This window comes from Phoenix dactylifera, chromosome 4 (genome assembly GCF_009389715.1).
Source record: "Phoenix dactylifera cultivar Barhee BC4 chromosome 4, palm_55x_up_171113_PBpolish2nd_filt_p, whole genome shotgun sequence".
Taxonomy (NCBI): Eukaryota; Viridiplantae; Streptophyta; class Magnoliopsida; order Arecales; family Arecaceae; genus Phoenix; species Phoenix dactylifera.
In genome coordinates this window covers 25,121,294-25,133,481 of record NC_052395.1, presented here as the reverse complement: position 1 = coordinate 25,133,481, position 12,188 = coordinate 25,121,294, and the positions used below count along the sequence as shown (strand labels likewise).

The following is a 12,188-nucleotide window of genomic DNA, read 5'->3' as shown; positions in this document are numbered from 1 at the left end:
GATTGTCTCAAAGGGCCTACATCAAAAAAGTTTTAGAAAGATTTAATATGAAGTTTTGTTCACCTTCAGTAACACCCATTGTCAAAGAAGACAAATTCAGTTTAAGACAATCACCACAAAATAGTTTGGAACTCGAGCATATGAAAAGCATACCTTATACTTCTGCAGTTGGTAGCTTGATGTATGCTCAAGTATATACTTGTCCAGACATTGCAATTGCAGTAAGAATGTTGGGAAGATACCAAAGTAATCCAAGACAGGAATATTGAAAAGCTGCTAAGAAAGTGATGTGGTATCTACAAGGAACCAAGAACTTCAAGCGTACTTATACACATACAGATTCCTTGGAAGTTGTTGGATATTCAAATTTAGATTTTGCTGGATGTCCGGATATAAGGAAGTCTACTTCAGGATATGTTTTTTTCTTAGCTAGAGGAGCTATATCTTGGAGAAGCATCAAGCAGTCTATAACTGCTTCATCAACTATGGAAGCAGAATTTGTTGCATGCTATGAAGCAACTTCACAGGCTATATGGCTAAGGAATTTCATCGCAGGACTAGCGGTCGTTGATTCTATATCAAGGCCAATAAAGATCTATTGTAATAATTTAGCTGCAGTTTTCTTCTCTAAGAATAATAAAAGTGGCAGCCATAATAAGCACATAGATATAAAGTATTTGGTTGTGAGAGATAAAGTAAAATCTAGAGATGTGTTTATTGAACATATCAGTACTGAGCTGATGATTGCTGATTCCATGACTAAAGCATTGTCGGCTAAAGTTTATACTGATCATGTGGATCATATGGGACTTATTAGCTCATTTGATGTATGATTTTTTCTCTCATTTTGGTATTCACATTTGTGAATAATGCTTACAGCTTTGATGAATAATACATGATTATGGTTGTGCACATAAAGTTTATTTTTGATGAATAATACATGATTATGATTTTGCACATAAAGTTTATTTTTGTCATGTATGGTATCTTTTGATGCATAAAGAAAGGACCCTAAGGAACTATTATTTAGTCATTCGGTAAGATATGGATATAACTTATAAAGTACACATCAATAAATATCTTACATTGTAATACATAGAAGGAAATATCTTCATAATAAGATATAACCGCTATGATTCATGTAATAGTATTTGTTGATAAAGGATACAAGATTGGATAAATTTAATGGTCATAATACAATTTTGTCACCTTTATGTTACGTGGGCCAAGTGGGAGAATGTTAGCATGATGTGGCCCACTTGATCAAGCTTATCCCACATCAAGATAAACCTCGTTTATCTTGGTGACTTAATTCAATCTCATTAGAGGAGTTTATCTTATCAGGTAGTTTCTTGATGGATAGGAACTAATTAAAGATAAACTTTAAGGATAAGGATTTGGATCCCTAACCTAGCACTATAAATAGCCTATGGATTCATCAACTAAGGCACTCAAGTTCTGCATGGGTTAGAAGCCCCAAATTCTCTCTCTCTCTGTGGTTTCTCTCCCTCGCATGTCTCTCCCTCCTCAGTTAGTCTGGGTGCTTAATCGGTGCTGAGTCGTCTCTTCTTCCTCTTGTGTGGGCGATCAAAGATTGGTGCTTGATTAGAAGGGCTTAATCTCCAGAGTGTTTAATCAATGATGGCCGGAGGTTAGTAAAACTATTTACGTTTTATTATTATTCCGCTGTGCATAATTTTTCCAACACCTTCTAATTTCCACCTCGAGTTTGCTGGTCCTGAGGATCAAGTAACTAATCCTTTTCCGGTCGGCTTGGCCTATATATACAAGAAAACTCTTAAGGCCATGCTAAGATTTTCCCTTCACTTCTTTATGGTTGGGCTAATGAAATATTATAATTTGGTCCAGACCCACCTTGTTCCCAACTATTGGTGGGTCATCATTGGGTTTTTTTTTGTTTTTTTGCCTCTTTTATGATATACATCTTACCGTCATCATTTTCCGAGGTTGCTTTACTCTAAAACGGTATTCGCTAGAAAAGAATTGGTGATATATTTTTTTCGAAGTATTTCTATTATCTTTTTTTCGAGCTTGCTTTACTCTAAAACGATATTCTCGGAAAAAAAAAACTGCTGGTATTTTTCTCGTTGAAATGTCCATTAGCTGATTGGGAAGGAGGAAACTTCCTCCTTTGTCCATTAGTCCATGGGTTGAACCTATAGTCAAGGTGCATCAAGTGAAGACCGCGTGCTTGTGGACAGAAAAGAAAAGAAGGAAGACCGCGTCTACCAGTGCATCAATTGAATAAAATATACCGCCAGTCAAGGTGGGCCGGGCTGAATTTGATAAAAATTTAAAGAAATGGTTTCCCTTCTGGTTCAAGGACTTTCCTCTTCCCTTCAAATCAGCATTAAAGTCATCAAATAAAGGAGTTTGGAGTGCAGATGGATGAATTGTGAAGGTTGGATTGTGCAATAACCACTTTGAGACCATTGCAGATTGATGAATAAAGAAGTTTGGAGTGCTTTGAAAACTATAGAGGGTGCAAAGCTGCTGCAAGCATTGGCTTTCATACATCATACATGAGGCTAAACTTAATAGCAGGAGCTAAGAGGATTATAAATGCCATAGAACCTCTAAAAATACGATGGGAAATAGAATATGCCGCACTCAGCTGGGGCTTCTTCAGATGTAGTCTTGTAGATGAGGTGACAGCGAACGGTTTGAAACAAACTTTGGCGGTCTCAGGAAAGACCCGGCTTGCATGCAGGGCTCAGCTTCCAAGTGATAAAATCTTTGGCTGGGGAATCCAAGTGGAGAGAAGGACCATAGTCTAGTAACAGTTTAATTTGCAGCTCCCAGGTTGCTGGAAGCTTTGTGGTGGCCAAGGAGAGGTGGCATTCTCTCCTTCCTCAGAGCTCCGGGAGCCACCAGCTGCCCCTCCTCTTCGGGCCAGCTCAGGGCTCAGCTGCCGAGGAGGAGGAGGTGGCGGGCTCTTGTTTTACATACCTGTGGGAGTCTCTCCGTTGGCCATCTGGTGGTCCTGTCCTTTCAGCCCCATGCGGGGGATGACAATCCTGCTCTTCATGGGCCAGTGTGGCCCGCTAACCCCTCACCCGGGCTCAATACCCTTCAACTGGGCCTTACAGTATTGGGCCCGGACATTACAAAATCCATGCATGCCCTGCTGAAAAGATCGAACAAAACATGCTGTTAGCACATTGAAGCAACGACGCGCATCTGCGAACCCAAACCTTTTGAAGGGACAGTGCTACTACTAGAGCAATACCTTGATCGGGCGATTTGTATAGAAAGGAGCGTTAGAATTTTCAGTGGAGGAAGCAAACTGCAATAGATATTAGCAAAGAGTCGGGGCTGGCCGAGGGACTGGTTTAGAATGTGCCCCAGCAAAACTTGGGAGGAGGTTTGAGGATCCGTTCCGTGTAAGTTCGGGCTGGGTTTTGTTTTCTTTGTTCGTTGCTGTTGTTTAGCTATATTGTTAGCTGGTAGCTTCGATCCTTGTATCACTCGAGGAGCTTTCATTTCATTACCTCGAAGAATTCGATTAGGCACATTTTGCTTAATCTTCCCCTTGGAAGAAGATGTACCATACCTTGATGCATGAAATAGACTGCAAAGAGCAAGGAGAGAGGATAAGGCTTGATATTAGGTGTTCAATTGGACTTGACATACACCTTCCAATCCTGAAGAGCTACACATCTTCTTATGTCATTCTTTTGACTGGACAAGAACTTGGGGACAGAGCAGCAGGCTGTACTTTTGCAGTATAGGTTCTTTATGTCCTACCTGTGGATAAATTGATGTAGACTTTACCATATCTCATTGTGTGCTGGGCTTATGATGTTTGTTCCATATTGTCCATATTTTTCATTGTTAGTGAATGGTTAATTTGTGGTAGTAAAATATGAAGGATATGCCGTGAATCAGCTCAATCAGTCTTGTACTTCTGTAACCCTAGTTTTGTAGTCATCATCTGGTGAATGCTTCATATTATATGATACTTAAATTAGTTGTCTTGCTTGTTCATGGATGTGTTTGGCCTGATTTGGACCTGCAGGTGTAACATGATAGCACCTTGTCGGTTATATATTTATGCAGATAATTATATGAAGGGTTTATAATGATGATGTAAAGCTGAACCTCTAGTTGCAGGTTTCCATATGCAATAGCAATACAGATCCATGGGAGTAATAGAGAAACAAAAAGGAAAAGAAAATTGTCAGACAAGGCATATCCATTACACACCAAGAGAAGTTTCTTTTCTTCATCAATGTTATGGTCTCATCCATGGAAGGAAGTGTCAAAACTATGAAGGACAATGATAGTGTCTTACTATCTTATCTAGTTAGTTTTTTTTCTGATAGTTTCTCTTAAGTTAGTTATTATTCTAATGTAAGATGATAAGCTTATAGTTTATTAGCTTTTATGGTATATAAGATTGCCAACTGTGACACAATCTATGTTGATGAGAGTAACAGAAATGCCATATGCACCTTCAGATCCTGCAGAACATTTTATTTCTTCACACACATGAATGTTTCTATTTGTGTATGTGGCAATTTTGTTGGTCCACTCTTCATTTCCATTATTTATAAACTTTAGCTTTGTACCACAATCATCTGTGACTGTTTCTTGTTTTGCATGTGTTTGAACTAGCACAATATATCATATCATGCATTACAGTTATGATAGTGTCATTTCTCAACTTCATAAATGAAATTTAGAACCACCATATTCACCTTCCACCCTGTTAGATAACCTGTGATCCATCTTCTAGTTTTCGAGGTAAGACTCGCTTGGTGTTGCCTTGGCCTTGTTGGAGGTGCTGTGGCCATGAACTTAACCTGACCTGTAAGCCAACACAGAGTTGTGCTTCACAAACCCCTGTTATAATGGGAAAATTGCAGATTATAACTACTCTGGCACAAATTATCTTGGATCTGTATAGATATGTGGTAAGAGCCTTCTTGAACAAAGTGTACACCATATGGAGCATTAATTTTGTTTCAGTAATATTCTTCACTCTTGTTTACCAAATATCATGAAAGAATCAGAAATCGGAGAAGTCTCATAATAACAATTTAGCAAAAAAAAAAAATCTTTGTAATGATATTATACTTCATTTTGCTGAAACCTCATCACCTCTCCCACACCACCCGATGCAAAAATTCATGGTCTGAAGATGCTGACTTGTAGTACATTTTCATGAAAAACTCTTTAAATTAAAATTCAATTACCATTTCCAATAATAAACAATAAGAATGTATAATTTCTGTGCCTCATCTCAATTAAAAAAGGCAAGATTGTCAGTTTTTTTAGATCTCATATGCCTATAAGAAAGGAGAATACATAATATGTATCTTGCATGAAGGTAGAAAAATCAATTGTCCCACCCTGAGAAGAATGACATCTTACACCAAAATTACAACATAAGAATTACCTAATGAAAATGTCTTGCATGTGCTCACAAAAATATGATCCAATATAGACAATACCGGCATTTATTTTAAAGACCTAGCTATTGAAAATCCCACAAAATATAATTCTTTGGTTGGGGAAGTCAATAGAAATATGAACCTATCTCTACTATTATAAAGCAAGTTCTGGGGTTTGGTCTCCACCACAGACTTCAACTGACTTATTCTATTATTTTCTCAATACTAGAGGTCTACTGTCCCCAGGAAGCAAATTTGCCGATACGAGATGCTCCCTCTTTGATAAAATTCTGAGACAAAGGACCATAAAATCCTTAAGCAAAATATATTAACTATTTTATTTCATAGAAAAAGTGACAAACTTATTTATCAAAATTGCAATTTTCCCTGGTTTCTATTTCTGATTTTGAACTCAAACTTCAAAATTTCACAAATCGTCAGATAAAAAAGGATTTCATAGAGCAACATGTACAGGCCTTGTTTTGATACATGGCTGGCAAGTGTTGACACGGGTAAAGAACAACAATTCTGAATATCCGAACCTTTAGATGCATGCGGCTTGGAACAATAAACATGACCAGCACTTCCAACAGTCTAATTAAATTGATGAGAAAATGATCTCGTGGCATCATAAAGACTTGCTGCTTGACCTGTTGCACCATTTCTCTGTGGCAGAAGCTGATCTCTTACAAAGATGTTGTGCTCCATAAGCTATTGAAGATGCAACCGTTGTTGAAGCTACCAAACAACTGCAAACAGATACCTATTTTGTATCAGAATTTTGCTTCGTAGATTGCTGCATCTTTCTTTGTTAAATAAGACTAGTAACATACCAAGGACGGTCAGTCCATCCATCATAGGAGAAGGGAAAACAATTAATTAGAATTGAATGATACTAGCAGGTGTCAGCTAGAGTTACAATGCACAAATACCTTGAGCCATGCGCATCAATATCAGAGTATATTCACCTAGGTTTTCAAAATCATCCAAGCCTTCTCCAATTAAATATTGGGTTGGCTATAGAGTACAACTCAAAATCGAGGAAGTTCCATAGGAAGATTAGCAGAGTTTATGATAGAGGGGGGCTTCCCATCAAACCTATTGGACCAGATGGCGGGTAGGCAGATATACATTATAGGTCCCAATTCAAGCTCAAGGGATTAAGGCGCAACCATCCAAAATTTCCTTGAACATGAAAATAGAGGGGAAGATAGTAGCTTTAAGTAGAGAGCTGTCTTCATCTCTATAGCACCATTGAGCACCAATAAGCAAAATGATACTGAATTACAAGCACAAAATTTTCCACTGCTACCTTATTGTTTCTTCTTGGTGCATCTTGCTCCCTGGATAACTAGAACCATTTAATCAGCATACATGTGTGAGGCTGAGTGAGAACATGCATGGTTCAGCATGTTCACCATGGTTCAGTGCAGTTCAACTGCAGTTTGGCATAGTTTTACATGAAGTATGGCCAATAATCTACCCTGGCATCCATGCTCCCGTAGCAGTGGTTCACCACATCAGAACTTAAAAAACAATAAGAAACAAAAAAAAAACCTTTTACATAGCATGCTGTCCTTGATCATTTATATTTTCCGCAATTCATTTTCTCCAATTTCAGACCATGTTTTTTTCCTGCAATTGTTTCAATTTGAAATCAACTAGTGAATGTGAACAACCTTAGATTCCTAATAAAATTTGTCCCTCAAACAAAAACCGAGCCGACCTCTCTCTTTCTATTCATGAACCTTACATAAGTTATATCAGCCTATTAACCGATTGTATACAATTTCCCTTGACTCACCAGCACATTCATCAACTGCATATACGAATACAATTAGTTCACTGAGCAAAATCCCAACCCTCCACGGTCCTATCGTAAACCTTCATAGGCTATATCAGCAAATTAATTGATAATATACAACTTCTTGTTAGACTCACCAGGCGTATCAGTCAATTGTATGTGTTTATAAATTTATAATCAGCATAACAAAAAGAGTCGTAGATGCTGAACCATACATCTTTAGCCCAAATTCCTAAGTCATATACATCTATATAGACACCTGAAATATAAATATATATAAAGATAGATTGAGCACCACCAGCTTGGTCATAATGTACTAGATTGGGGCACTTAAAGCCATGTTGTCTGCTTATAATGGTGACCAAAGTTCCAGTTTAACCAAACATTTGCCTATTGTTTTAGTACAGAACTACAGATGAGCTTTCTGGAGTTCATATTTAAAGCAATATAAGAGTTGAAGTTTTATTGAAGCAATATAAAGGCCATTACTCATTTGTGGTCCCAAGTCGTGGGAGGGGTGGACTGGGGAAAGACCTAACCTTTGGCATTTTCTTTTTTTCACAATATGGCTACCCCAGGACTTGGAACCCTCGCTATTGAACTTGTCAACCCAAGACTTTTACCATTCCACCAAGCAATGGTCCTTTATTGAAGCAATATTAGAATTACAATTTAAATAAAACTGTGAATTACCTCAAGTATGTTATATACAGATGGGTTTCTTCACTACCAAATTCTGGTTGAAGAAGAGCAGTGGCTACTAAGAGCAATTGGAAAACTGTATTCACCTGCAGTCATCTACTCTCAGAAAAGAAAAGTAAATACCATTTTCTATGTGACAGAAGTTGGAGCAGAAAAGCATACCTTGCTTATAAAGAGGGGCTCCATCTTCTCTCGATGAGTTGCATCAACGTTGATAAAATCGGACCAACTCCTCCACTAAATTACAAGAGAAAAGATGAGCATCATGTTATCAGACTAAAGCAGGCCAATTTTCTCTTATTGTGTAAACCTCACCTCCCACCCCAAGCTAGAAGCTCGCTTGCAAATTGCACCACTGACAAGACCAATGTCTCTTAACACCACTAGGCCAACAAGCCCAGCTTCAAAAACCAGAACCCAAGTCAGACCTTTCCCCTATTATTTGTTCAAAGTAATTCTCAGACATTAGTACACAACACATAAAACCAAGTGCCTTGATTTATAGTCCTCTCTGGAAAAAACATTTTAGTACTTTATCACGTCCTTGTTAGGACCCAATATTGAGATGCAAGACAGTTAAGTCATTAAATCAGAGAGAACAACTTCAGAGAACTCACTAAGATGGTTAAAAAACACTGCCAGCCAAGAGAAAAATTTACATGCGCTGCTTTAAGCAAACCTTTCATCTAGAACAAACAACTCAAGTGTACAGGTGAAATTAAATCAAACACCAGAGAGCTTTTATCGATTAGGAAAAGAAAGAAAACACAAGCAAATAACTCGGGTGCCTTTTGCTTTCCACCTATTAGTGATATTAAAAAAAACAGTGATAGCATCAAATTTCAAAAAATCAGATTAGATCAGTTTACATAGTTGCTCTAGCCGCATTAGTGAAGGGCATATGAATATTGAAATAAATTCCACATGACAAGAAAAGATCAAAATGTGCGCTCAACTATGATAGATTACTTGTACCTCAGCAACAAGGTTGTTCAAAGTACTTACGATGTAGAAGGTTCTTATCCACCATAGCTACTGCAACACATCCAATTAAAACCTGTATCGACAAGATGTCAAACATTTGAACATCAAATGATGACATGATTTATTCTGCACCACTAACAATTGAAGGTGTGGAATTCAACAAAACCACTAGTTTAATGCAACCGATTTGACCTTATCAGCAAGGGGATCAAGATATGATCCAATCACTGAATTAATACCCATCTTTCTTGCAAGGAACCCATCCAACTATAACAATAAGAAGACAAAAACAGAGAGTTATATGTCAGAATTGGGAAGAGGATTTTTGATAATTCTACTGGCATTGTTTTACAGAAAGAAGTATTGCCTACCCAATCAGTTGCCCCCGAGATGACCAAACCACCAAAAGCAGGAAGATACCACTCACTCATAATCATCCTACACCACATGCATAGGTCATTAGAAATCCAATGGGGAATCAAAACAGATATAGAATTTCTTTCTTTTTTAATTTTTCCCAGGCATAGTGTGTAGGGTTTTACCTCCATGGGAATCTGAATATAAGGCATTAGTGTGACACCAAGTATTACAAGTTCATGAAAGATGTAGAATTAAGTTGCTATTAAATAAAAGATCTTATAACAGAAAGAAATGATTATTCTGGAAAAAAAAAGTACTTCTGTATTTTCAATGTGATATTATTTTTTCTTTTCTTAGGAAATGACTACTTTGTTGAAGCTGTTTGACTTTTTAAACCATTGAATTAAGTATAATGAAATCTAAAAAGCTCAACAGAGACGATCGTATATGGGTGTCACATATGATGTATGTCAGTGTTGGATTCAAAAGTTGTCACCTGCCACTGCATGAGCTCTCTCTCTTTCTCTCTCCCTCCTCTCCCACACATGCGCACACACGCACCAAAGAAAAAAAAAGGGAAGAATGAGAAGAAGAAGAAGAAGCCTCTAAATTTCAATTATTAGAAATGGTAGAAGAATATAAAAATCAACTATATAACAACCATGACAACCAACAAACCCTGATATCTAGGGGCTTTCTACTTTTGGTTCATAACTATCAAGGGCCAAGTCCTCAGCAGCATAGCTAATATCACAGGACATATTTCTTTTCAGACCTTCTTCTGCAAGAAGCTGTTAACATGGCATCAACTCTCTGGATAACCTTCTGAACAGGGAAGTAGCATCGACAGTATATAGATAGAAAGGAATTTTGGGGAGAAGATAAAGATAAGTAGATGACTAGAAGGACTATCAAGTGGAAGATGAAGAAAGAATATACATGCAGGTTGAAGAGTTTGGAATACTACAAAATATGCAAGATAACATGGCAAGGGATGCGCATGTCAGACTGGTGGCAAAGTTGTATGTTAGTTGTACGCTCAACCTAAAGTTAAAGTCCATATATGACAAAGACCAGGAGGGGCATCCCAAGTGAAAGTTCCATATTTTGAATATTTAAAGTCAATGGATTTCATGTTAGGTCTGTAACCCAACTATTATCCAAATGTTCAAAAATAATAGCTGAGCTACAATCATATCCAAATGTTGCATTCACGTTAAATTTTCTAACATCATAAACCTCAATAGAATACCTCGATTAATTTAGCATGTTTAGATTTTGTTTCAAAACTACCTTCTAATAAAAGAAGAAATTATATAAAAAAGAACTAAGAGATGAAAAAGCCAACGGGATGTGTTCACCATCCTACCATCTTTAAGATATTGCACCATTTAGACCTGCTTTCTTAATAAATCAAGAAACTTCATATAAATGCTAAAAAGATTTTTTTAAAAAAAATTACTTAATTTTTTTATGCCAGCCCTAAACCAAGAAATAATTCCAAAATAAATCATCTACTTCTACAATACAAGACCAAACAACGACAACAGCACATGTTAAAGGGGAAGCACTAAGCAAAAGAGATCAAATTAAACAGAGAACACACGTACCACCCAATCAAAGGGCCAGACACCATCCTACTGAGGGAGATCAAATTCGGCAAATTTAGGAAGCTCTCACCAATCCCCACCCTCCCAATCTCTCCGTCAACGTTCGGCGCTTGCCTCCATCCGATCACATCCCCAACACCTCTCCCAACCTCCCCTACCGACCTGAATCCTAATCTGATCGGGAAGCTCCGAACTTTGAGCAAATCTTTTGGAAAGATCGCTTCTTTTCCGCGCAAATACAGAGGGGTAGCCGACTGCGAGAGCTTCCACGGCGGCGAGGAGAGGAAGAGCGGGCCAGAGAACGGAACCCATCGGGAAAGAGGGGACAAGAGGGTTGGGTGCGAGGAGGTGAGGCGCAGAACGAAGGAAAAGGGGTTGGGGACGACGGCGAGGGCGGGGGAGGTAGTAGAAGGAGAGAAGGTGGCGAGAGAGTGAGGAGAGGGCGTGGAGGAGGAGAAGGGGAGCTCGGAGGCGTGGAAGGAGAGGCGGGATGTAGGGTTAGGGTTTCGGATGAGGATCCTTAGGGTTCTGAAGATGGCCATTGAAGACCATCGCGGAGGAGAAGAAAGAAAAGTGTCCCTGGGTTTTTCCGCGTACATTATAATCTGCCGACTTTACTTCAGATGAGATGAGAATGTAGATGAAGTCGGCGAACGACACCCACTGCATTTTTTAGTACTTAATATGTTGTGGAATTTCACATCCTTAGTTAATTTTAAATTAAACCAGAAATGTCAGCTAAATTGAGGGTAAGAAAGAAAACAAAATTTAGAAATTAAAACCTTAAAATATTATTACAACTAATAAATTATAAAAAGCACTATCTCACTGGTGTATGGATGTCTTTTAACATATGTATTGGTACATACACATAATACTTCATTATCCAAAAATGTCCATTACCTTCCTTATGATTGTTGATTTGTTGCATGGTGAGCAAAGTATGCTGAGACAGTTGGAGAAACAAATAAAAACAAGTTATAATATTCAGCCACTCAATGATCTATGAGTTCCAACTAGTAATGATATGGGCCAATGCACATAAAAATTTTCCTCCACCATATGGCATTATTGGATTGGTGTCATTTACTGAAATCAATATAATATATAGGAAAAATTATATCTTGCATGGCATGCACCATATGGGCGTACATACCGCCAATCACGGCCGCTCGTTTCTATAAATCCTATTCATCAAGCGCTCATCCTGGTGCACTTCTACAGAGATAAGCGGCTGCGATTGGTGGCATTATAGCCACGTGGTGCGCATCATGTAGGATATAATTTCTCAATATATAGGGGATTGTTGAA

General features: G+C 38.1%; 1 protein-coding gene across 7 annotated transcripts; it reads right to left on the bottom strand.

Annotated features, from left to right (window-relative positions):
• Positions 1-4,470: 4,470 nt before the first annotated feature.
• Positions 4,471-11,508, bottom strand: LOC103717235 (CDP-diacylglycerol--glycerol-3-phosphate 3-phosphatidyltransferase 1, chloroplastic). Of its 7 annotated transcripts, none has more exons than XR_005511718.1 (9): positions 10,878-11,503; positions 9,279-9,345; positions 9,100-9,174; positions 8,929-8,980; positions 8,239-8,324; positions 8,086-8,160; positions 7,915-8,009; positions 5,960-6,166; positions 4,536-4,866 (listed from the first exon to the last, which is right to left on the bottom strand). XR_005511718.1 is itself a non-coding variant. In XM_039125975.1 (8 exons), exons 1-7 carry the CDS (start codon positions 11,474-11,476, stop codon positions 7,948-7,950), a joined length of 1,026 nt encoding a protein of 341 aa, XP_038981903.1. In that variant the 5' UTR covers positions 11,477-11,508; the 3' UTR covers positions 5,732-6,166; positions 7,915-7,947. The 7 variants fall into 7 exon arrangements, 3 of the variants coding, with proteins under 3 accessions (XP_038981903.1, XP_038981902.1, XP_038981904.1); XR_005511717.1 differs by having other exon boundaries at positions 4,536-4,831; XR_005511720.1 differs by lacking the exon at positions 7,915-8,009 and having other exon boundaries at positions 4,471-4,866; positions 10,878-11,508.
• Between the last annotated feature and the right edge of the window lie 680 nt (positions 11,509-12,188).

Bases quoted from the DNA above. Each gene is read 5' to 3' on its own strand.
- LOC103717235 (XM_039125974.1), bottom strand. From the start codon at position 11,476: ATGTACGCGGAAAAACCCAGGGACACTTTTCTTTCTTCTCCTCCGCGA. The intron at 9,175-9,278 runs GTAGGCAATACT...TTATTGTTATAG, and splicing joins TCTCGGGGGCAACTGATTGG to TTGGATGGGTTCCTTGCAAG. The intron at 8,325-8,928 runs GTAAGTACTTTG...TGGTTTTTGAAG, and splicing joins GGATAAGAACCTTCTACATC to CTGGGCTTGTTGGCCTAGTG.